Below are 23,748 nucleotides of genomic sequence, written 5' to 3' on the forward strand. Positions count from 1 at the left end.
TCGCCTGTACGATGGCGATACACCGGCCCCTCCTGAGAATAACTCTTCGAAATGATCAGGATTCTCCAACCTCGCCCATCCGCAATTCAGTTCACGAGATGCTCGCCGCGCCCTACGCAAGGGTCTCGGACTCGGACCCGCCAACGGGACCACTTCTCAGATAAATTGCTGACAGGGATCCGTCCGCCTCACCCACTTCCCAAGGGAAAAAGCTTGGACGGGAGATTTGCGCAGGCGTGGCAGGGCGGCTTATCGACCAGGGTTCGTATGGCTGCCGTCATGTCACGGGATAGGTTGGCAGGGAGGAGGAGTTATTTTGAGATGGAAAAGGGAGAGAACGTGTGAGGGAGCTAAAAAGTTCGGAGAGTTATGCGCATGATTGCATGGGAAGGGTGGTGGATAGTGTGTACGCGTTTCGTGGCTATGCTATGCCCTGGGGGAGAGCGGGTTTGGAGCATCGATGGATTGGTGCGGATGGTTCATGCCAGCTTGCTTCATAAAAGGGCGTTGTTTAACTGTAGATTCATAGACAAGTCAATTGAGGCATTCTATTCCCACAATGCAAACGGATTATTGGGCATAGGATAGCGAGGACGAGACATGGTAGTAAATGAGTGTATATTCGTATCTCTTTCCATCGTAAATATGTAAAATCCTGATGCCCGATCAATCCAAGCCGGGTATATGCTGCCAACCCCTCCAATCCACCATTCTGTCCAAACCCGCGGTTTCAATCAATAAAAAAGGTAAAATGCTCGATAGCCCTGTGATGCGAAGGGCGAGTTGACAAGTCGAGCCAAAAAAGAAGAATCTATACAAGGGAAAAAAAACTTGTCCGAAAGCCCCCAGACCCCAGATAGACAACGCCAGTCAAACAGTGAGAGAGCTCTGTCCAGCAAGCAAGCCAAATTACTTTCCTTGTCTCTCACGTCGTAAAAAAGTTCCCAAAAAGCAGACCGGTAACCCAGTGGAAACGCCACGTGAATTCATTCCTCCAATTGATCCAATAATTCGCTGCTGGGTGGGTGACGTAGGCAGTGGTATGGTGCGGTGCGGTGTGGTGTAGTAGGTTGTGTTGATTGACGTTTAGAAGCGTCCCTCAAGCACCTCGAAGATGCCCACTTCCACACCGCCGTTCAATCCGCACCCGCTCGGTCGCGGCTCCAGCATGTCGACCTCGTGCCCGAACAAATGCTTCTCCTCTTCCATCTCGATGTCGAGGACGGACGGCTTGCGGCGGAGCATGAGCAGGTGGCGGATGCTGGTCATGGAGCCGCTACTGCGGTGCGAGTCCGGCGAGGAAGTGCGGGTCAGCGGCGATGTGGTGCCGGTGGAGGAGCTGGGAGAGCACGAGCGGTGCGAGCGGGTGGGCGAGAAGGCGGTCTTGAGGCGGCGGAGGGAGGTCGAGGGCGTGCGGAGCGGCGTGAAGGATTGGAAGCGGTTGGTGCGGGTGGGGGTGACCATTTTGGCGGTGGAAGATGGTTATTGGCGGAAAGTTGGAGTGGATTGTTGTATTAGGTAGTAGACGTTGGTTCTCTGTTGTGAGCAATTGCTGAGCTACAAGCAATTGCTGCCCTCGAGGATTGTTTGGTTTGGGGACAGCGAATGTACGCGTTAACAGAACCTGCTGTCCGCACGGCGGGGAGTCGTTCTTCAAAGAGAGTCTTGGACGTCGGTGACGCAGTTGTGGTGACAGCGATTGTTGTCGATCGATGGAGTTACACCTCGATCAAGTATGGATGTTGTGGTTGGACCCTGCGGAGCGGGGACGATGGTGACACAGCAGATGATGCGAACAGCTTCTCAGAAGTGTCGGGGCTAAATACCGGCTCTCAGTATATTCCAACTGAAAGAGTCGTCTCCAAATCCAGTTCGGTGGAAGCAAGGTGGGAGGAAAGGGAGACGAGAAGAAGGGAAGGCGGAGGGGGGAGTGAGGAAACGAAGGTAAGGGTTGAGATGAGAAGTGTGTCGTGGCAGCGGGAAAGAATGATGAGGCAGAACGGAAGGCGCATGTTTTAAGGGCAGACCCGTGTCTGAAGCCCGTATGCGTCTCTACCCAGACAAGCTATGGCCCACGGACCACCCGCGATAAAGTAGGCCAGGCAGCTGCACCCCTGTCGGTTCGCTGGAGCGCTCAAACGGCAGCGAGCGGTTTCGTCGCGGCAGGCCTGTGTCTGATCGCCGTCGCCAGCGAACCCTGGACGGGCACGAACAGCCAGGTCCGGATGCAGGCCGCACGACGGGCCCCTCCAATATCCAGGCTGCCAGGCCCGCTGATAAAGAATGAGCTCGCAATTACCGCCGGAATACTGAAGAAACGCCTTGCCGGACGGGCACGCTGCTCGCAATCAGCACCCGTCTCTCGAGAATGCTGCTGCTTGCTCCCTGCATTGGCACGCCGTCCCGCCCGTGGTTATCACACACGACCAGCCGTCGCACAACTGCAGAACCGAGCAAAGGGATGGACCGAAGCAGCTACGCTGACCCCACCCACCGCCTCGGTGGACGCGACCGTGATGCGCGAGCAAAGGCCGATGGCGTGTCTCTTGTCTCCGCAGCGGCGAGCCCGCTCGGCCTGTCAGAAGCGCGGCTGCCGGCTCCTGAGGGGCCCAGTGTCGTAGGGGCTCCAGCACGCTGTCTCAAGTCCGCTGCCGACCCAGCTGGAACGAGATCCATGTGCGCTGTAAGAGGGCCCGCCTGGATCAGGTTAGATGATGGAGGAGCCAAGCTGTCTGAGCAAGCCCCCGCCGGCCCACATGACGCACAGCCGAGTTTCACCACCACCGCTCAACACACATGCCAGGACCTCAGCTCCGCCGTAGACGACAGACGCGTTAGGCTGGCGGCGACCCTCCTGCCCACCACGATACGTCTAAGACGCGCTGACGGGCTGCTCAACAGAATGAAAAGCTAGCAGAGCTGAGGAAAAATTCTTTCACATGCTGTGACCTACAGCGCCGTCGCTATGCACCCCTTAACAAAACGACACCCGCTCCCAAGGCCCCCCCGCCAATTGCACTCCCTCATTACACTCCTGTCCAGCCCGCTCAATGCCGTCTATCTCGTAGCTCCAGCAGTGGTGACACATGTCCACGAGCTAACAAAAGGAGCAAGAAAAAGTGTTCCAGAAATGCCTCCTTCTCCCGTGCTGCCCTGGTGCCGCCCTATCCCGAATCTGGCTGTCCTCATGCCCCATGTCAAACATCAATGCAACTGGTTTTGTATGCATCCCCTGCACCCACTCCTCAGACCTATTCTGAGGCCCGTGGGGACGGCGGGTCAAACCTTTCCAGACCCTGCACCATGCGTCTCCGCCATATCGTAGATCATCCGCCATGCTGAGTTCCTCGACACCATGCAGCAGCATGCGGACATGGTCAGCATGCCCTGAGCTAAATGTGCGAAAATAGTCTGTCAACGCCCGCCAGACCGTCGCTGTGTGAAACTCCTGCGGATACTCTCGCCCCATGCCGAGTTGTCCAGCACCTCCAAAACATCGGCTGCGCTGACCGCACTGTTTTGCCTGCTTCGGCTCCCTGCTGGCCCGGGGTCTGGCTCGAGAGGACTGGGAGGTCGACTGAGCGCCGATGCAAACTGCCATTCGCCATCGGCTGGTGGCGAGAAGGGCGACATCTGAGGAGAAGCTCTCGTCGGCGATAGGGGAGTGGCTCGCACTGGTGACCCAAGTGGTGTCGTCTGTATCGAGTTGGCTCGACTTCGTAACGTCATATCCGCCGGTGGTGATGGTGCGCGTGCATCGCTGCCTGAGGCACGCCACTCGGCATTGTCCATTGGTTGTAGATCTACAGGCGAGAACAGTGGGCTGCCGCTGGCAGAATACTGTCCGCGCTGTGCGTCTGTGATGTCTTCATCGTCCACGAAGATCTCCGGTACCGTGAACTGCGGCACCGCTGTCATGCGGCCAGATTTCTTGTGTTCCATTGCGCGCCGGAATCGTCGTGACCAGTATAGCGTATCGAAGAAACCTACGACCACGTTTCGCCGCACGGCTTCGTCGACGCGTTGCAAGCGTGCGCGACGTCGTAAATATTCTTCTAGTCTGCGCCAAACATTAGCCGCACGTACAATCAGCCCGCGTAAGTCACTTACCTCAAGCTCTTATGGTCATTGATGACCTTGTGATGAGCCAAGATCATCAAGAGCGAAGTGAACTGAATGCCTTTGTCTGGGTCACTCGATACCAGCACCTCTTCGTAGAACTGGTTCATGCGCTGCCTCCGCCGTCGGATCTCAGCCACTGGGAGTTCGGCCAGGCGCCGATTTAGTTTGTTCAGATCGATTTCTGGGCTTTGCTCATGGCCCTGAACCGGCAGTTCCGACATTCTTCTGTGTGTGCTGCATTCTTCAATTAGGCTTCCAACGGTCCAGTCACCATCGTAAATCCTCATCTCGAAAATTCCAGAAAGCTCCTAGACCTAGTCAGTATCATGTGATGCCTCCGCCTACTTCGAACACTTACGCCAAGTAGCCTAGGGAAGGCCTCTTTCGAGATGTATCCAGTGCCGTTGGGGTCGAACTCAGCCCACGCCTGTTTGAACCGACGGATCTCTTCGCGGCTAATCACTGAAAGCCCGCTGCTCTGCTGATACACGTAGCTGAAACTCTCGTATATCAGGGAGACGAACAAATTGATGAAGATGTACATGCTCAGGATGTTCCATGTGATGAACAAAGCCCGAGCCCACTCAGGACTTCCGCAGTCGCTTTCGAAGTACTTGTCTCCGACAGTGCAGAAAGGATGGTCGACATTTGCGAAATCTTCCATGAACTCGTTCCATCCTTCCCCGGTGCTCATCCGGAATAGGAAAATGAGCGCTTTGGGAACGCTTCGGAAATTGATGTTTCCGCTTTCCTGTGGACCGAATCGCGTGAGGCCGAAGGTTTGCGTGAGCGCGATGGCGTATACCAGGAAAAGGACGAACCACGTTGCCAGAAGGTTCAGAATGGCTGCCAAACTCGCTGCGGCGGTTTTGAAGAGCTGATCCAGTTGATTGTTCCTTGGTATAAGTAGGAGCGCAATGGAGACCAGGAAAAGCTTATGGAGTTGAATGAAGACCCTTTCGTTGCTCTTCGTGAGGCGGAGAATCGAGGTGACGAACGTGCCGGATATTGCGAATATCGAGAAAACGTCCCAGGAGCTCTTTCGGAATCGATGCCATGAGAGACCAACGATGCGGATTACAACATTAGTGATAAATATGATTGTGAAGAACAAGAAAATATAGTCTGCGTAGTTGTTAGCATATAGCTACCACATCGCGCGTAGATGCTCACCTCTGGCACGCTCCCAAGGTTCGTTACCCGGATACCATTCCAGGCAAAGCAGGACGAGATGAAATATTAAGACGGCTGTTATGAATCTCTGCCAGTGTCCGGTCTTACGAACGGCACGTCGATAGCACCACTCCTCCCATGTTTCTCTCCGCTTCGTCGATGATGGCCGTTTTGACGGAGACACTTGTCGAAGGAGTTTCCTGAGTTCCAACCATGAACGCTGGTCCGTGGTGAGGAAAGCAACGCCAGTCTGTTCCGTGTAGTTGCGCATGAACACGGAGACAAACAGAGTCAAGACGAAGACTGCGCCGAGCAAGTTGAAGATGATGAAGTAGACTGCGTTTCCTTGTGAGGCGAAGGCTGCAGGCTGAGTGAATATTCCGGTTATACTTTCCGACGCCCACATGACATCGGTCCATCCCTCCTGAGACACAATCTGGAAAAGGATGAACAGCGCGTCTCCGAAGTTATCGAAATCGTAGTATGGGTTCGCGGCTTGCCGAGGAGCAAGCACATCCCAGTAAAAGGGCTGGCTTGCGTACTCGTTAACGCAGTCATGTAGATCGAATATGCCAGAGTCTGAGTCGTTGCAGGCTTGCAAGCGACCGACGAAAAGGTTCAGCCCATAGATGGCGAAAGGGATGAGCAAACTTAGAGAGACGAATGCGGCCTGAGGATATATTAGTTATGCTAGACGCTGTGGCGTGCGAAGACTTACCGAAATGAGCTTCCACCAACCGCGCACGATGAGAGAGTGGAAATGGTCTCGAGCGCTGTCGCTGATGTTGAGCAGTCGGAGGGCTCGGAGCGCTTTAAAGGCGCCAACAGTCCGGGTTATCTGGCCTTCGTTGTAGAGGGACGTAGCGACATTGACCCAGAGCGTTATCAACACCACGCCGTCAATGAATCCCCACGAACCTCTGAAGTATGCGTTTGGAGTGAAGAAAAAGCCATCCGCAACCACCTTGATCAATGCCTCAATGGTAAACAAGACCGCGAAGCCCATATCCGTAAACACGAACCAATTCTTGACGCTGAAATCGTGATCCATGAAATACGTCCGTTGATATAGGGGTGTCGTAATGCAAGCTAGAAGGACCATTGCAATAATCGCGGCGTAAATGAATGCAGAGAATGCATACCACACCGGGACCGACGGCGCTACACCTTCGATGCGGTCATTTCCTCGGCCCGGCCCTACAATCTTCTGACAGAGTCTTCGTATGGGATTATGCGGTCTGAAGATGAACAGAGAGACATTGTAGTTCGGATGCTTGCGGAGGTACTCTCTCTGAGCCTTTTTGCGCCTTTCAGTTGCGCTGACGACTTCTTTGGCCATTCTTCGAGGATCGAGGTCTTCATATGCCCGGCCAAAATCAAGAGGAGCATAGAAAGGGTTGGGCTCATGGGTGCTGATGTTACGCAGAAAGCGCTGCCAAACGGTAGAGAAGGTTCCCGACCCGACGATGGTTGGTGTGGGCCTGATGCCAGGCTGAGGCTCATCGCCGTTGGGGCTGCTAGTGTCGTCGCTCTCGTCAAGGAAGTCCCGAACCACGGCGTCTTTGAGCAACATTTCGGCCGCTGCGGTACCATAATCCAGTGGATCTTTGCGGCTAGCCTGACCGAGTTTGAAAATGGATGACAGCGAAAGATTCCTGCCTAGAGTGAGCTCGTACTCGGATGTGATAGTGAATCAAGCCTACCCGTAGGATGAGGTGCTCCCCTGTTCTTTCTTCTGAAGAAATGCTTTGACCTGTTGCAGGCGCTTTTCATCTTCAGAAACATCGAAATTCTCTTGGATGACAGCAATGAACATGTTCAAGACGATGACTTAGACGATAATCAGCTTGGTACAACGGTAACACCACGCCATGGACTTACAATTGGCGAATATGAACCAAAGGATACAGAAAGAGGCTCCAATCCAAGAGCTATGGAAAGGCGCTTGGTAGCTCGTGACGTTGTAAAGGATCGTTGTCCAATTCTCGCTGGAAAGTATTTGGTACATTCCAAGGAACGAGTTGTAGATGGTGAAGAAGGACACCTGCAGAGTCTCGCCTTCGGACTCGGCCGGCAATTCGCCGCGAAAGAGCTCGGACGCAAAAATGGATGCGAGAAATGTGAGTAGGAACACGAACAGGATGAGATTAAGCAGACCGCCAACGTTTCCTAAAACGATCATCTGCGAAAATGTGAGCGAACGGCATCAAGACAGACATTGGACTTACAATGAGATCCCGTGTCATTGGAACAGCCAGAACGACCCGATATATTCGGAGGATTTGAAAAACTGTCAGCCAAGCGTATGCCCGACCGTCGTGGGAATTCTTTATCGCGGGAATCTGTATAACAGTCGTGACGATAGCAATGATCAGGTCGGTGCCGTTTCGCTTGCTCTGGAAGAAGTGCCTCCAATCGATAGCGAACCGGATGAAGATTTCAATAAGCAAAAGGAACGTCACGCCCGTCTCCGACAAGTCGATGAATCTCCTTCGTGATTCGCTCATCGTGGCACTCCTCATCATCTGACAGACCAGACCGTAGGAGATGATGAATATCCACACCCATGATGTCTTGTCATAGAGCCGCTTCAAGGCGCTCACGCGTTGCTTGGGCAGATTGTCGCTCTCCTCCTCTTCGATTTGTTCGCCAGTGAAAGCGCTTGCCTTGCTCTCTTCGCGAATAATCTGGAAGGACGAAGTAATGACGGCGATCAGTAAGGAAATGAGCCACAAACTCAAAATTAGGATTCCTGCGGCAAAGAAGAGGGCGCCAATTAGGTAGTCGCTATCGGCGATCGTGTATAGCAGATCAGAATAGGTGTTCGAAGACATAATGACGAATACCAGTTCCAAGGAGTTCAGGATATTATCGAAGCTCTGGGTGCCGTTGTACGGATTGTCGAGCTCCACGCAAACGGAACCCTGTGGACATAGGAAGCCCTTGTCAGTCCCAGTAGGCATGCCGGGCGCGGCCCGGTATGCTTCAGCCTGGCCGTCCTTGTTCAGTTGACCCCCGCAGAACTGGTTACTATTCGTGAAGTTTTGCTGCCCTGCAGGGTCGATCCACACACAGTGTCGTCTAAAACTGGATTTGAAGCTCTGCACACCGACGATGGCGAAAAGAAGCCAGAAGAAGCTAATCAAGAAGGCAACGTTGACCAATAACGGTGCTGCTTTCTTCAGACTTCGCAGAATGACCTGAGGTCCCCGTCAGCAGAGCGGAGGGAAGGAGACAGATCTAGTCTTACAGATGTACCGCTGGTAAGGTTCAAAAGACGGATGATGCGCAGGCAACTCAGCATCTTGAAGATAAAGATATGTCTCCTGTTCTCAATGCCGATGACACCAATGGCAAATGAAATCCAAAACGAGACTACAGCCAGAAAATCGGTCCTGTTAAAAGAGTGGCGCAAATACGCCCTGTGAGCGAGGCGAGCTCGTTGCTGGTCTCGGGAATCTCCCGGGCCAATGGCAGGATTGATCTGCGCCGTAGTGAATGTTCGAAGGACAGATGGGAGGTGTTGAGGGTCCACGCCGGTGTCGGCGCGTTTTTGCGATGGTTGCCGCTGGGGACCGAAAAGCTTGCGAGCATTGCTCAGGACAGCCTGCCTTACACCGACTTGCCTGTTGATGGTGCTATATTCAACAGGGTTGATGATGAACCCAGACACAATCACCCGGATAATGGTTTCGATGGTGTAAATGACGAAGAGACCAAGCAGGGCGTAATCGAGAGCCGATCCCCATCCAGCAGACCTTTTGTGCTTGGGATCCCAGACACTGTTGCTCGCATCGACTGCCAAAAGGATTGTTTGTACAACGATTAGGCACAAGAGAAAGGGTTCGATAACGGGGTGCACGAGGAGGTCGCAGAGCTTCATCCTCAGCTTGCTGTCCGGGGGAAATATTCCCAGAGTCTTCCCACGTAGAGGGTTTGGTGGAGGCTGCCAAGGCACGCTGGGCCTCCTTGGGTGGATTGGAGAAGGCGGTTTCTCGACGGGGGAAGCGGGCCCATCGTGGAGATACTCGGGCAATGCCGCCGGAAACGAGGGTGGCTCTTCGAGTCGGGCGTGGCGCAAGGAAGACTTTCGGCGCATAGTTCGCTCGGCGACCTCTGGCTCGTTACTGATGTTGACGACGCGCTGGGACATGTTCCGCATGATGGTGCCTGCCCGATGCAGAGGCGACCCTGCGGCGCCGGGTGAGAGCGATCGCTTTCGTCCCGTCGAGGTCCGGAGACCAGCCGTCGCCGCTTCCACATGTCCAATGTCGTCGCCTAACCGGGCTCCAGATGCGGCCCCCTCTGGCGTCAAGAACCGCACGCTTTGGAAACTCGATCGATCCTGCGGTTGAGTTGGAGATAGCGGTGCCGTGCCGCTTATCGGTTGCAGATGGCGCTCGTCTGTCAATCGGGCCGTGTCGTCGTACGCGGTGGGAGAGAAGTAGCCGTTATCGTCAGATGTGGTCCGGGCCAGATAGGGATCGCTTCCATAGTGGTGATAAGACTGCTCCGAGGACATCGGCGTGGGAATGGGCGGCGAAGTCTCGCCTTGGAAGCTCATGCCAGAGAAGCCAATCGCCGCCTGGAATGCGCCAGCATCGACGGGCGAATATTCCGCATCGTCTGGCACTGCGGCGCCGCCGTGTCCATGTGCAGCTGAAGTATCGAGCTGGGGACGGCGCGCTGACCGCGTGGGGCTCGGGGACGTCTCTGCGATGGGCGCATACTGCGAGTTCCAGTGCCCGCCTGTTGCCAGTGACCCAGAGTGTCTGAGCAGATTTCGTCCCCGATCGCTCAGCGTCCTCCGGTGCTGCTGCGCCCCTCCTTGGGTGTATTCATCGTGCTCGTCGGGCGGGCGATTGAGGTCTCGCAGCGGTATTGACTGGTGCGTATGGCTCCTGTGGTGGCTCTGATCCGGGGAGGACATTGGAGCGTCTGGTCCTCGAGGTTGGTGCGCGAATCTACATCTGGTCGCGACTCTCCAGCTCAATGAGCGCTAGCGTGTAACTATCCAGGTCGGAGGCGATTCAAACGAGCGTAGGGGCGATGGAGCGAGGGCGATGGGACGGGGGGATGCAGACGGCTCTGCGCGAGGAAAGTGCAGCGTGTGCGAGCGAGGTTGTCGTAGGGAAGTTCTGTTGCAGGGGCGGGACGCTGGAACTGATGCCCGTGAATGCGCGTCCCAAGGATGGGAGACGTTGGCCGCACAGGCAGCCAAGACGGGTTTGAGCGAGTACAGTGTCCAGGTAGGGCTGGATTCGCAGGGTCTGATTGCGTCGCCGTATTTTTAGCTCGCTGTAGTGTGATGGCTCTAACATGTGCCTGGCAGCCAGCAACCCGCAGACACCCTCGAGTGATGCCCTCCACAACAGCACAGCATATGTCCATGGACGGACGCCCGCACTGCAGACAAGAATGATGCACACCCAATGCTCCGCGATCCAGCCGTCACGGCCCGTCAAACGCGCCGCGTTGCGCCTTGGGGCCGTCACTATGGCATGGAGACGGCAGGAAGCATCAGTGGATGCGCCTCTCGAAGAGCCTTAGGCAAGCTAAGCTCACTCCCATTTTATTACTTCCGAAGCACAGTCTGGAGCGCTCGACATCAGATGAAAGGCACCAGGCCTACTATTCTTCCCAGGTGGCGCTAAACGCGCTAAGCCGCTTTGGTGTTGGCGATTTGGCGCAACAATGATTTTGGCCGACCTCACCGTGCCTGACCCGGGCGTCTTTCTCGCACTCCCGCCCGCCGCACCACCACCACCATCGACGCCCGCTCGCCGACTCTTGAGCTTGCACGCGCCTTGCCCCCTCTTGCTGCCTCTCTGTTGGCTCTTGGTTTCGTATCGCCGAATTTGCACGTGGATTGCACGCGTCGCCTCAGCGGAGGCTCCGTCGTCATGGTCGCGAGAAAGCGCGGGAGAGACGAGATGGAGGCCGAGGAGCCCGTCGAGGAGCCGAGCATGCTGCACAAGCTGCGCAACATGTGGCAGTTTGCGAATCTGGCGCAGTACCTTCACCTGTTCATCGGCGCTCTGAAAATTGACCACGACTTCGACATCGAGGTACGCATCCCGCGCAAACGCCCCTCCGGTCCAGCACAAACCGCTTTCGATGGAGCAAGAGCTGACATATGGCCAGGATTTGGAGACAGAGTGCCTCAAGCCCCAGCCGTCTGAGAAGCTGGCCGAGATAGGCCTTGCTCTCCTCAAGCATGTCTCATCGCATAAAGGCCTGACGTACGCTCTCCATCTCGGACAGAACCAGACAAGCACTAACACTATCGCAGGCCGGACATTTTTGACGAGTACGCTCGCCGACAGTTCGTCGCTAAAGCCCCCTCGCGGAATCCGTTCGGCACCGAAGAGACGCCCAACAAGTTTGACGACTTCGATGTCTTCACAAAGATCCGAGTCCTACAACAACTCTCTGTGTGGACGCTAAACAATCCCAACACTATACGAGAGCGACTCAACCCTACCGAGGCTGAACAGGTGCTTTGGGTAAGCCCGGTCACCATGCTCTACACGAGACTTGACTGACTTTCGCCGCCAGCGCATTGAAGACTACGGATGGGACGCACAGGACCGTACGCTTATTCTGCTAGATGACCTTCGCTTGTATCGCCGAACGGACCCAGCGCCGCCCACACCGCCCCCTAAGGCGAAATCGAAATCAAAGGCCAAAAAGTCCCGGTCCACACGGAACAGCAAGCGATGGAAGCAGGCTACTCCAGAGCCGGACGAGCCCGCAGAGGATGATGAGGTGGCGGAGGTCCAGGAAACAAAAGAGGAGGATGATGGGCTTGGCGGTATGAAGTGGGAGTGCATGTGCGTCACCTTGGAGGATTATCAGGACTATATGAGCAGCATCCGGAAGAGCAGGGATGCCAACGAGAAGGCGCTGTATAAACGTATCGAGGAGGAGATACTTCCAGAACTCGCCAAGGTCGCGGAGGAGCAAGCGAAGAAAGAAGCCCGCAGAATGAAAGAGCTGGAAGTGCTACAGAAGCTTGCAACTGCAAAGCGCTCCTCGCGAATTTCGGCAAGGATGGAGAAACAAAAGGAGGTGGAAGAAGCCGAAGAAGCTGAGCGCAAGAGGCAGGCTGAGCTGGCTAAGGCCAGAGCAGAACAAGACCGGCAGCGCAAGCTAGAAGAGGTGAGTATCCCTAGCTTGTTCTCTCGACTCCATATTGATCCAGTACAGGCCCACGAATCACGCCGCATGACCCGTGAGCAGCGCCTCCGCGAGCGCGAAACCGCAAAGATTCTGAAAGAGGAAGAGGTGCGCAAAATGGAGGAGGACCAGGAGAAGATTGAAGCCAAGCAGGCTAGACTCTCAGAGCGGCATCTTAAGACCCAGATGAAGAAACGGCAGGAGGAGTTGCGGAGGCTAAACGAAGAAGATTATTGGGTCTTTGACTGTGAAAAGTGCGGTCTCCACGGAGAATGTCTCGTTCTGGTAAGTATTCATGGTTCTCCATCTGACTCTACTGACCCAAACAGAAGGATGGGACTGCCCAAGTCGCCTGCGACAAGTGCGGTGTTTGGCAACACAGCAGATGCCACGGCCTTCCGGATAACGTGCCTGAGGACTTCCCTTTCATCTGCTCGTCTTGCAAACGCAAAGCAGACGTGGCGAACCAGCCGAAGCTTCCACCTCTCAAACTAAGGCTCACTTCGAGCTCTCCCAGCACCAATAATGGAGCGCAAGTAAACGGGAGGACTCTTGCAGGGCCTGCGCGCCAGCTGGAAGCAGTGAGGATCCCCGTCCAGAAGCCATATGTCGCGCAGTCTCCGCCCAGGCCAGCGCAGCCCCCTCCTTTTATGACTGGTCCAAGCCTCTCGCCGCGGGGGCAGGCTCTGGGACCGCCAGGAATTCAGCGGTCCGAAGCAGCGTACGGCTCACCATTCACACATGCTACTAGCAGCTCGCCGCCTACAGTTCCTCGGCCTTACGCCTCCAATGCACACAACGGAGTCTCCATGGCTAATGGCTTCCCGACTTCGTCATCACCTCCCCAGTACCAGGGCCCTAGAGCACCAATCAGTCCGTTCAATAACTATAATCTGTCTTTCCCAAGACAGAACGGCAGTCCCTACAACGCTCCAAATCCTTTCCAAGCCCCGCAGCATCCGCCGTATGGAAGCAGTTTCAGCCGACCGACTTCTTCTGCAGGCCCTGCCGGTCCATACCAATCTCCCATCAAGCACTCCCCGGCGCCGTCGCCTCGCCCTACAAATGGCGTTCCGAACGCTTACAATTTCAACAGCCCGCATTCATCCTTCCCTCCGAACGTAGTGCCAGGCCCGGTTTTTTCACCTACGAAGAATAGCTCCCCGCCTCCGCCCGCTCAGCAAATGTCCTCCCCCGCACCTGCGCCTGTGAAATTTGCTCCATCGCCGAGACAAATGCCCGCCCAAGTTCTTCCGGACCCCATCCCTGCACCGTCGAAGCACGATGCCGCGAGACCCATTTCCAGCCACAGCATGGCAGATACCCCTGTCCTGCCTCCGATCAAGCCATTACCACCGAGCGCTAATCCGCAAAACCTGAGTCCGCCGACCAAGAAGCCGTCGCCCACGCCGGAGAAGCCATCTGTTGCGTCCGCTGTCGGGAACGGTATTGGAAGCTCTCAGCAGTAAGATTGCTCGGTACTTTCAAATAGCTGAGGGGTCGAGTTGTACCCCACTCAGCGCTACGGCAAGTTGTGGAGGGTACTGCAATTGATGGACTTTTCGGCACTGGGACGGGTTTCGAATGGCTTTCTCTGATATTTTCATATTGAAGGCGTTTTGGGGCCACACATCCCATGGGTTTTTGCATGGTTGGGATGATGGATGGTCTGCTCATCGGATCTTTGGCATAGCATGGGGCGTCATTAGAGGCGGTGACTTGATGCATGCATGTCGCATTTTGTGAGTAGGAAACACTCTTACTGGAATATCTCTCGCTGGAACTGATATATCTTTACCTCATCTCGCGGTTGATGGGCAATATCATCAAAAACTTAATTACCCCATTATGGTCTTGGTACTGATGATGATGTCATCCGACCTCGCTTCAGTCCCAACTTTGACTTCTTGAAGGTCCCGAGACATTGCCTCATTCTTCATCTAGCTGAGTAGTCTTCTGATGCCCCTTGTGGGAACCGCTCTTGAGGGAGTCTGAACACCTTCAGACCATATTCCAAGGTTGGCCGCTCCGTACCCGCCAAATCGGGACTCGTGTCCTGCAGGCACTTGTATACAATTGACTAATGATTAGAGGGTGGTCAGCTTGGATTCCAGGACGTCGTTCAGCGCGAGCTGGCGTGATAGCGCGCGATGATGTCAACGTGAAGCTGACAGGCGCGTCTCTGGTTTGGACGTAGTGAGGGGTAGGTTTAGCATGTCATATAGCAATTACGTGCAGCTTCTCATGTCTCCTACTTCCTTTCGTATTCGTGTATCCTTCATCGCTGATACCCGTGGACTCAATCTTGTCTTCCGTTTCCGCACCTTCTACTTTTAATTTGTTACCTACAATGTCTTCACCCGAGCCCTACACGATATCCGTTCCCGACGCCGCAATCGAGAAATTGAAACGTAAACTCGCCGACGCTGACTACCCCGACGAACTCGAGACAGATGATCAATGGCGCTATGGGGCTCCATTATCGGATGTGAGGAGGTTAGCGCAGTATTGGGAGCAAGGATTTGATTGGCGGAAGGCGGAGACGGAAATGAATAAGTTGCCGAATTTCAGGAAGAAAGTAAAGGTCGAGGGTTTTGGGGAGATTGATGTGCATTTTGTGCATCAGAGGAGTGAGGTTGAAGGCGCGGTGCCGTTGTTGTTTTGCCATGGGTGTAAGTACCTCAATTGACGCGGATAATGGATGGCAAGCTCACTAGATCGCAGGGCCCGGATCGTTCCTCGAGGTCACCAAGATCCTGCCGCTGCTGAAAGGAGGAGATGGCAAACCGGCCTTCCACGTAGTAGCGCCCTCCCTCCCGAACTTTGGATTCAGCCAGAGCATTCTCAAACCTGGCTTCGCTCTGCCCCAATACGCGGAAACATGCCACCGCCTGATGCTCGACTTGGGCTACGATACGTATGTTACTCAAGGCGGAGACTGGGGTTTCTACACCACAAGAATAATGGGCGTCCTCTACCCCCAACACGTCCTCGCATCGCACATCAACTTGGTGCGCGCAAATCCGCCCTCCTTCTCCTCTCAGCCCGCACTAGCCCTCCAGCACGCGCTGACGCCTTACTCCGAATCCGAAAAGATAGGACTAGAACGCAGCAATTGGTTCACCACTGAAGGCCAAGCCTACCGCCAACTGCACGCCACAAAGCCGCAAACGCTCTCGTACGCCTTCGCCTCCTCTCCCGTCGCCCTCCTCGCATGGATCTACGAGAAGCTGCATGATTGGACGGACGCGTATCCCTGGACGGACGACGAGACCCTCACGTGGGTCAGTATATACTGGTTTAGCACTGCGGGGCCGAATGCACATATTAGGATATACTACGAGGCGAGCCATAATCCGACGAAGGAGGTGCCTAGCAGAGAGAGGGCAAGTGAGTGGGTGGGTAGTGTGAAGTTGGGGCTTGCACATTTCCCGAATGAGATTACTGTGGTGCCACGGATTTGGGGGCGCACTTTGGGTAGGTATTCCCTCCCTCTGACGAGATGGTGGCTTCTATGCGTATTGCTAACATGAAATGCAGGGTCCGTCGTTCATGAGAGCGTGAGCGAGAAAGGCGGGCATTTTGCAGCGTGGGAACGTCCGGATGTCATAGCAGGAGACTTGCAGAAGATGTTCGGGAAGGGTGGTGCATGCTTTGGCATTGTGCCTGGAAAGGACGGGTATGACTAAATTGAAATGTGAGAAGTAGAATCTGATGGCTTCGGAATTTCTTGAAGAAGATAAGATTCCTCCTTGAGGAACTACATGGGATCAGAACGTACATATATGTTTGAGAGTATCCTAGAAGATGATATCGTTGCCCTATTGGTTGTATCAAGCAGCGCTCACATTCGTCTTCCCCTGGGCACGCGGATGCCACACGTAGTCCAGCAATTCCGCCACAAACTGCTGGTTAGCATTGCTATGAGGAATCAAAGTTCGGAAATGATGAAGGACTTTGTAATAATCCGCCCGGCCAATAGGAGCGTGCGTATCCCATCAAATCCCCAATGCGAGCCGGGAGCTGTTCTTTTTCGATGTTACATAGTCTGAACTAAGTTTGCGTTCGCGTTTCTCCTTCGCTCAAGAGCCCCGTCTGCAGCAGGCCAGAAGGGATATCAAGATGATGAAGACGCTGATGATGAGGCGGCGTGTCATTGGAACGCGGTGTGTCACGCCATCGGTTGGACTGGCCCACGCTGAGCGGGTACAACTCTGGTCTCTGGAGGGAGCTTAGTAGAGGTTTTCTTTTGCGAAGTCCTCAGCATCAAGGAAAGAATACACTCACGCATCGTTTCAGGTATGTGATATCCGGGCGGGCTTGCAACGTCGGGATGCATTCCAATATTTCATCTAGAAGGCCGCTATGACCAATCGGCTCTGAGCTTCACATAATCCCCCAGCCGACGAAAATAAGTCACCTTCTCTACGACGGGACATATAAACTACTGTCTTCTCTTTAACTTCCACTAAACTTTCCATTTAGCACGTATTCACATCAGCATGACACCTTCACCGCCACTTCGGTTAGGATGGATTGGCCTCGGGTCCATGGGACTCGCAATGGCTATCAATATCCAGAAGCATTTGAAAGAGAAGAACTTCACTCCTTTGCGGTACTGGAATCGCACCTTGTCCCGAGGAGCTTCGTTGGAAGAATTAAAAGGCGTACCTTGCTGGTCGATTAGAGAAGTGGTGCAGGGCTGCGATGTGATCTTCATCTCGGTGAGAGCATTCCGCTTTTCATACCCTGTGCAAAACACGCTCAAGGCCTTCTGGCTACATTTGACGCTGTTGAAAAAGACGCAGCAGCAATCGAGAACTCGCCTCTCGAGACAGCATATTGACCTTCAGACAGGTCAGCGACGACGAAGCCCTCACCGGCGTAATCCAAGAGACCCTAGCGAGTGGGGCTCTCAGCGACAAGATCATCGTAGATACGACGACTGTGCATCCTTCTACGACACGCTCCATCACCACCCAGCTCACCGCCGCGAACGCTTCCTATATCGCAGCCCCCGTCTTCGGCGCCACGCCGCTCGCGCAAGCAGGCCACCTCCTCATGGCGGTAGCTGGCCCAGCTTCAGCTATTGGCATTGTATCACCGTACCTGAAGAGCGTCGTCGCACGAAACGTCATCCAAGTTGGCGATGATCCCTCCAAAGCCCTCCTCCTGAAAACGTCTTCGAACTTCATTACAGCCGGCCTAATGTACCTCCTCTCTGAAGCGCACACCTTAGCTGCCAAAGCGGATCTCCCCGCACCAATCCTCGAATCTCTCATCGAGCAGAACTTTGGTGCATACGCTCATGGTGTCTCCCGCCGGATGACGTCTGGTGCGTATTATCCCGCGAAGAGGCAGCCGCCGAGCTCAGGCCTAGAGCTGGGGATGAAGGATGTAGGCCATGGACTGAGCGTCGCGAAGGATGTGGGTATGGAATTAAAACTGGGGGAACTAAGCATGGAGGCGATGCGGGAGGCGAAAGCGTTTGGGGATGCAAAAGGGAGGAAGATGGATAGTAGCAGCGTCTTCGGCATCGTCAGGCAAAGAGCGGGACTGGATTTTGAAACAGATGTGGTCAAAGTACGGGATGGAGCGGGAAAGTAAGGCGGGGAGGGGAGGAGGAGGGATTGTTGAACGAGTAAAATGGACGGTAGCTCTTGAATCGAGAAACAGCCGAAGGTTCCTTGTGTGTCGAGACGCGTATTAGGGAGCTGGAGGGGCGCCAAACCGCCGTCAACGTTTCCTCTCTTCCGACTTTGCCGTCCTCTGTACTCTGGTCCGACATGCCTGATGTAGCGATCTGCAGTCTTTTTCAAAGGACACGAGCCAGTAGCGCTTCCCTACCCATCCACCGATTCCATCCATGGCTGTCCCGTGTGTAACCTCTCTTCAAAGAAAAGGCTCTCCCTTCTTCGTAGTCGCGCGTCAGAGAGGAATGGAAGTCCAGGCCTGACGAGCCGAACTACTCGGTTTCGTTTAATCCACCCAGCGCCAATCAACGCCCGCTCTATTTTCAGCAGCGTTAAATTTCCCAAAAAGTAAAAGCCACCGTCTGGATTGGTCGACGTCTGTTATGCAAGACAGTCGAACCGAGGATCCACGGTGCAATTGCTGCCCCTGGCCTAAGCTGCCAAGAGGTAACCAGTATCCGTCTTATCCGCGGATCCTGTGGATCTGTCTTCACGATAAGGAAGATCTCTTGCTCAAGCTTCTCTCAAAAGGCTGTTTGGGCGTTGAGGATTGTGAGAAACGTAGGATTTTTATGCGGGACCGCGCAGTCTGTTCCAAACAAGCGCATCACGAGCGCAATTCGTTTCGCGTCGCATACATGAGGGAACCATGAACCCGCGTACGCTTGGCGCCCTAAAACGGCTAACGCGCAACCCAGGAACAGGAGCCGAGAATGAGCTGGACTCAGCGTTCGAGCCCCTCGCTGCACCATTTGCTCATGGGGGACTTCGTATAAGATTAGGTGCGCGCCAGGGAAGGGCGCCTCACCTTCTCCTCGTCGCTCTTTGTCGAGAAGCGGTCGTGTCTGTCGCTCGTTACCTTTTTAATACTTAATTTCTTGTCACTTCTCGGAAAGATGAGGCTCCTGTGGCTTGTTTCGGTGCCCCTCGTTAGCGCGCGTGTGGTTAGGATCCAGCAACAGAGCCTGACCGAGGAGGTGGAAAATGCTGGGAGGGCGATCGGGATCCATTTTACGAATTCGCACGCGACCGCTGCTGTTCGGTATGAGAATGGCACCGTGGAGGATTTGGCTCGAGTAAGAAGTCTCCACAGTGATTGCTGTGCGATATCAGCTGATGACTGTATAGGTCGCGGGAGATGCAAATTATATTGCACTAATGACGCGTTGGTCCAAGAAATGGTGAGCGCATCTCTCCATGTGCTATTTGCTGCTAATACCCCGGATAGTGCACCGTCAGAGAGCCTTCGATGCCGCATGCAGAGGGAAGCACGCCAAAGACATGCGGACCTCAGACAGCCACTTGGCGTTGATGCGACCATTCTGTCTTCAATGCTGCGACAAGTAAAGACTGTTATCGAAGACAAGCTTGAATCCGCGATCACGAACGTCCTGCCCGTCTTCCCGCCGCTTGCTGCTCTCAACGAAGAGCATATCGAGGAGGCATTCGAGCATGCCGGTCTCACGTGGCTGCATGCCCGGCAACAGGAGGAGCAGATACTATACGAGACGAACGCTGCGTACGCCGGATTGGGATACAGCCTCTGCGAGTTCGGAGCAGACGGCTCGCAGTGTGCGAGGGAGGAAAACGAGTTGAAATCCCAGCACGTTCTCTTCCTCAACTTCGATAATACCACCTTCAGCGCAACGCTCCAGAATATGAAGAACGCGTACCAACAACAAATATCAGCGACCTTTCTCGATACGACTCTCGGATGGTGGAACCTCCCCGTCTACGACGAGCCGAGACTTGCCTTCTGGGCGAGGATCGAAGCGATTGTGTTTGCTGTTGGGAATGCGATACAACAGCCACCCAATAAGATCATTCTGATGGGCGAGCATGGCGGAGACCAGGAGTTCGTGGAGGTTGTGGAAGCGGCACTGTGGGAGCTCTTCGAGTATGACGCGTCCTTGCTCATGGAGGCAAATGCAGACGTGAACAGTGCAACGTTGGCTGCAAGAGGGGCAGCTGAATTGGCCTTCCGGGCTGGGGGCTGGAATGAAGGGGCGACTCACGCTTCTCTAGATGCTGAGAGCATTGAGCTGTAATGATGCGTAATGCTTGGAGGGCGGCTTTCCTACCTATTGAGATACCCACGACATATCATATTCCTAATGAAGATCCCGTGCATCGGGTGACGAAACTCCCACACGTTCCTAAAACCATGGGATTGAAGATGTTGTTGCATAGTAGGGCGCTGTATACGAAATGTCCCAGATACGTCTCTGTATGAATTAGCTCATTCATAATTGACTAAGCCGCAGAGCGCCATATACCTTTCCCGGACTAGAAATCGTGCGAAAACTTGACGTTTTCCTTGACAAACCGATAGTCCCACTCTCAAATATAGCGGAACATATTGTTCTTCACACTTCTCTTCATCGATACCGGTTGACCATCTTCATACTCAACACCGGACTCTCCCCCATCACCAGCCAGTCCCTGCATTTTCAGCTGAAGCTCTCTATCAAGCTCGGCTTGCGTTTTCTTCGTTGGTTTCTGAATTTCCGAAGGCTTGACGGTGGCAATCTGGCGCCCTTAGTTAACTAATTTGTAAACCCATTCGAATGTACCAACCAATGTTTCATCTTGCTGTTTCTTGGACGTTGAATCTCCTGTCGAGGAATAGCATCTTGAGAGGGCGGATCGAGGCGTGAAGGTAGTGTTGTGTACGTGTCTCGTAGTGGATATTGTTATTCGTCTTGCAGCCTGCAATGATGGCATGTTTGGAGACCTTTCCGCTGTCAGAGGAGAGACATGGCGAGACGCAGTAGTTGTGAACATCCGTTTCCTACGTCACGGTGACTTCGGGTTGTTGCAGCCTTGCCGCTACATAAGCAGTCTTTGCCAAGGCGCTAGTCGACATTTCTCTAGTTTCACCTCCGCGAGGCTCTTCATCAAACGCGCGACACTGCACGACGCCCGCTGCAACTCGCAGTGCCGTACAACCCTCCGACACTTCTCGAATAACCGGTCGCGCTCGAACGTTTTCACGATGGTTGTGACCAAAGTCGGCCAATGGAGCAATGTGGAGGACGAAGTGCTGAAGGCCGCTATCTCCAAATATGGCCTCAACCAGTGGGCGCGATGCGCGTCGCTTCTTGCGAAGAAGACCGCCAAGCAGTGCAAGGCGCGATGGAACGAGTGGTTAGATCCGTCCATCAAGAAGACTGAGTGGTCGAGGGAGGATGATGAGAAGCTTTTGACTATGGCGAAACTACTTCCTACACAGTGGCGCACCATAGCACCCATCGTCGGCAGGACAGCAACCCAGTGTCTTGAACGGTATCAGAAACTGCTGGATGAGCAAGAAGCCAGGGAGAGTGGAGACTTGGGCCTGGCGGGCCCCGAGGGTGGAGAGACGGCTGCCCCTACCGCTGAGGATGTGCGACGGCTACGCCCTGGCGAGGTTGACGCTTACGCCGAAAGTCGACCTGCCCGACCCGATGCGATTGATATGGATGAGGAGGACAAGGAGATGCTGTCGGAAGCACGTGCGCGATTAGCAAACGTGAGCGGAAAGAAGGCCAAACGGAAGGCCCGTGAGAGGCAGTTGGAGGAGTCAAGGAGGCTCGCGCTGCTTCAGAAACGTCGAGAGCTGAAGGCTGCAGGCATCAATATCAAAATCACGCCGAAGAAGGGTAACCACATCGACTACAACGCTGACGTACCTCTCGAAAAGGAGGTCCCTGCAGGCTTCTACGACACCACCGAGGAACTTGAGCGAAACGAGCGTCAGCGCGAAGCCTTCGACCCGCGAAAACAGCAACTTGCGAACAAGCGCAAAGCAGAACAGCAGGACGAGCAAGGGGACAACAAACGTAAGAAGAATGATAATAAGCAAGGTCTTGCGGCGTCACATGCGAAGGCTGCCCAGGCGCAGAGGATCCGGGAGGCTGAGCAAAGCAGCAAGCGACGTGCTCTTGCTCTTCCGGCACCTCAGGTTGGAGATGCTGAGCTGGAAGATATTATCAAGATGGGCATGACTGGAGAGCGAGCAATCACTGGCATCAGCGGCAGTGACAATATCGCCACTCAAGGCTTGGTGGGCAACTACTCTGGCCTTGTTGGGAACACTCCGATTCGCACACCGATGGCTCCCAAAGAGGAGGATGTCATTGCGAATGAAGTCCGAAATGCGCGATTGCGGACTGAGACACAGTCTGCTCTCCTGGGAGGAGACAATCCAGACCTCGTCGAAGATACCGCGTCCCCCGCCTTGCCTAGCTCTGGCCCTCGACACCAGATCATCACTCCCAACCCGTTGGCGACCCCTTTCCGGCAAACCAACGGCGGAGTTGGCGCGACCCCCATACGTCAAGGGCCTGGAGCCACTCCGATGCGGACCCCCAGAGATACCCTTCACTTGAACCAAGAAGGCACCATGCAGCTTGTTGGACAGACGCCACGAGACATTAGACTACGCGAAAATGCGAAGAGGCAAGGCCTGAAGAGCAAGCTTGCAGCGCTTCCTAAGCCTAAGGAGACTAGTTGGGAGTTCGAGCTTCCGGAAGAGCGGACAGACACAATGGAAGTAGAGATGAGCGAAGAGGATGCAGCCGAGCGCGACCGGCGGAAGAAGGAAATGCAGGCGGCTGCCGAGCGTGCAGAGTTCGCTCGGCAGTCCCAGGTCGTCCAGAAATTCCTCCCAAGGCCATCAATGGTCGATATCGACGCCATGCTGAAGAGGGCTCTCGCCATATCTGATCCAATCCAGCGCGAAATTGAAAAGGAAATGGCGCTGCTGGTCGCCAATGATGTGCAAAAATTTGGAGGGGGCCGAGTGTCTGGAACATTGAAGCCCCTCGAGAGGCTCAACGAGGAGGCGCTCAACGCTGCGAAGCTGGAGCTGGCCCTTGAGCTGTCCATGAACACGGAGAAGGATAAGAAGACTTTCCATGAAGAGTTCGGGACGGCATGGACTAATCTGCATGGCTCATCAAAATTGCCAGGCCTCGATGGCTATGAGGAAGACGAGATCGATGAGCACCAGCTTATGATGGAAGCGTTCAACAACATCCAGGACAAGATCATTGAGACGGCGGAGCAGGCAAACAAAATCGAGAAGAAGCTCACGGTGCATCACGCTGGTTACATGAAGCGGTCTGGTCTGCTGCGGCAGAAGATCCACGACGCGTCTAGTGCGCTGGAGAAGGCCAAGATGGACCTGGACTCAACAAGGACGATGCAGTACTCGGAGCAGTCCGCTATCGGTTGGCGGCTGGAGAGTCTGCGGGACGAGGTCTCCTTTGTTAGCCGACGAGAGAGGGAGGCTCAGGAACTCTACCGGACGCGGAAAGATGAGCTGGATAACCTTCAGGAGCCTGTCAATGGCGTCCGCTGAATTGCTGAGTAGGCTTCTTGAAGTGTATGTTCTTGTCTGTAGGGTATTTTTCTAAATTGGGGCTTTGGTTAGGTTATGCATGGTCAGGCGTTTACTATGGCCGGCCTCTATAACGGCAGTCTAATAGACGCCCAAGAAATTCGGCAGCACAGCTGCGGTCTGCAGCTAAAACTGTGTATAACGAAATATAGCCGGATGTTAAGCGCTGCTAGAGCCAGCTGTCGGCGTCATGTGCCC

The 23,748-nt window shown here is 54.5% G+C and overlaps 8 protein-coding genes across 8 annotated transcripts; 5 read left to right on the forward strand and 3 right to left on the reverse strand.

Annotated features, from left to right (window-relative positions):
- Positions 1-1,086: 1,086 nt before the first annotated feature.
- BU26DRAFT_557200 (uncharacterized protein) lies at positions 1,087-1,464 on the reverse strand (the record flags this gene model as incomplete). The annotated part of the gene is made up of 1 exon (XM_033832430.1): positions 1,087-1,464. The coding sequence occupies one exon, from the start codon at positions 1,462-1,464 to the stop codon at positions 1,087-1,089; it is 378 nt and encodes a 125-aa protein (XP_033690698.1).
- A 1,462-nt stretch (positions 1,465-2,926) lies between these two features.
- On the reverse strand, positions 2,927-10,542 carry BU26DRAFT_443965 (calcium-channel protein CCH1). Its single transcript, XM_033824558.1, has 9 exons — positions 8,546-10,542; positions 7,524-8,495; positions 7,177-7,477; positions 6,999-7,125; positions 6,014-6,950; positions 5,296-5,965; positions 4,481-5,247; positions 4,111-4,430; positions 2,927-4,060 (listed from the first exon to the last, which is right to left on the reverse strand). Exons 1-9 carry the CDS (start codon positions 10,223-10,225, stop codon positions 3,415-3,417), a joined length of 6,420 nt encoding a protein of 2,139 aa, XP_033690699.1. The 5' UTR covers positions 10,226-10,542; the 3' UTR covers positions 2,927-3,414.
- A 656-nt stretch (positions 10,543-11,198) lies between these two features.
- On the forward strand, positions 11,199-13,943 carry BU26DRAFT_498484 (uncharacterized protein; the record flags this gene model as incomplete). Its single annotated transcript, XM_033826340.1, has 6 exons — positions 11,199-11,363; positions 11,440-11,537; positions 11,588-11,801; positions 11,854-12,456; positions 12,505-12,759; positions 12,804-13,943. 6 exons carry the CDS (start codon positions 11,199-11,201, stop codon positions 13,941-13,943), a joined length of 2,475 nt encoding a protein of 824 aa, XP_033690700.1.
- Positions 13,944-14,697: 754 nt separating this feature from the next.
- Positions 14,698-16,163, forward strand: BU26DRAFT_471445 (alpha/beta-hydrolase; the record flags this gene model as incomplete). Its single annotated transcript, XM_033825381.1, has 3 exons — positions 14,698-15,146; positions 15,199-15,951; positions 16,015-16,163. The coding sequence occupies exons 1-3, from the start codon at positions 14,825-14,827 to the stop codon at positions 16,161-16,163; spliced, it is 1,224 nt and encodes a 407-aa protein (XP_033690701.1). The 5' UTR covers positions 14,698-14,824.
- A 560-nt stretch (positions 16,164-16,723) lies between these two features.
- BU26DRAFT_6135 (NAD(P)-binding protein) lies at positions 16,724-18,316 on the forward strand. Its single transcript, XM_033836101.1, has 3 exons — positions 16,724-16,773; positions 16,831-17,198; positions 17,332-18,316. The coding sequence occupies exons 2-3, from the start codon at positions 16,977-16,979 to the stop codon at positions 18,079-18,081; spliced, it is 972 nt and encodes a 323-aa protein (XP_033690702.1). The 5' UTR covers positions 16,724-16,773; positions 16,831-16,976; the 3' UTR covers positions 18,082-18,316.
- Positions 18,317-18,846: 530 nt separating this feature from the next.
- On the forward strand, positions 18,847-20,586 carry BU26DRAFT_512670 (uncharacterized protein). Its single transcript, XM_033827433.1, has 4 exons — positions 18,847-19,243; positions 19,296-19,348; positions 19,396-20,394; positions 20,446-20,586. Exons 1-3 carry the CDS (start codon positions 19,064-19,066, stop codon positions 20,213-20,215), a joined length of 1,053 nt encoding a protein of 350 aa, XP_033690703.1. The 5' UTR covers positions 18,847-19,063; the 3' UTR covers positions 20,216-20,394; positions 20,446-20,586.
- Positions 20,508-20,891, reverse strand: BU26DRAFT_557206 (uncharacterized protein; the record flags this gene model as incomplete). The annotated part of the gene is made up of 2 exons (XM_033832431.1): positions 20,508-20,696; positions 20,745-20,891. 2 exons carry the CDS (start codon positions 20,889-20,891, stop codon positions 20,508-20,510), a joined length of 336 nt encoding a protein of 111 aa, XP_033690704.1.
- Positions 20,892-21,073: 182 nt separating this feature from the next.
- On the forward strand, positions 21,074-23,719 carry BU26DRAFT_512671 (uncharacterized protein). Its single transcript, XM_033827434.1, has one exon. It carries the CDS (start codon positions 21,163-21,165, stop codon positions 23,509-23,511), a length of 2,349 nt encoding a protein of 782 aa, XP_033690705.1. The 5' UTR covers positions 21,074-21,162; the 3' UTR covers positions 23,512-23,719.
- The last annotated feature ends 29 nt before the right edge of the window (positions 23,720-23,748 follow it).

The sequence above is a fragment of the Trematosphaeria pertusa genome (genome assembly GCF_010094035.1).
Source record: "Trematosphaeria pertusa strain CBS 122368 unplaced genomic scaffold BU26scaffold_1, whole genome shotgun sequence".
Classification (NCBI taxonomy): Eukaryota; Fungi; Ascomycota; class Dothideomycetes; order Pleosporales; family Trematosphaeriaceae; genus Trematosphaeria; species Trematosphaeria pertusa.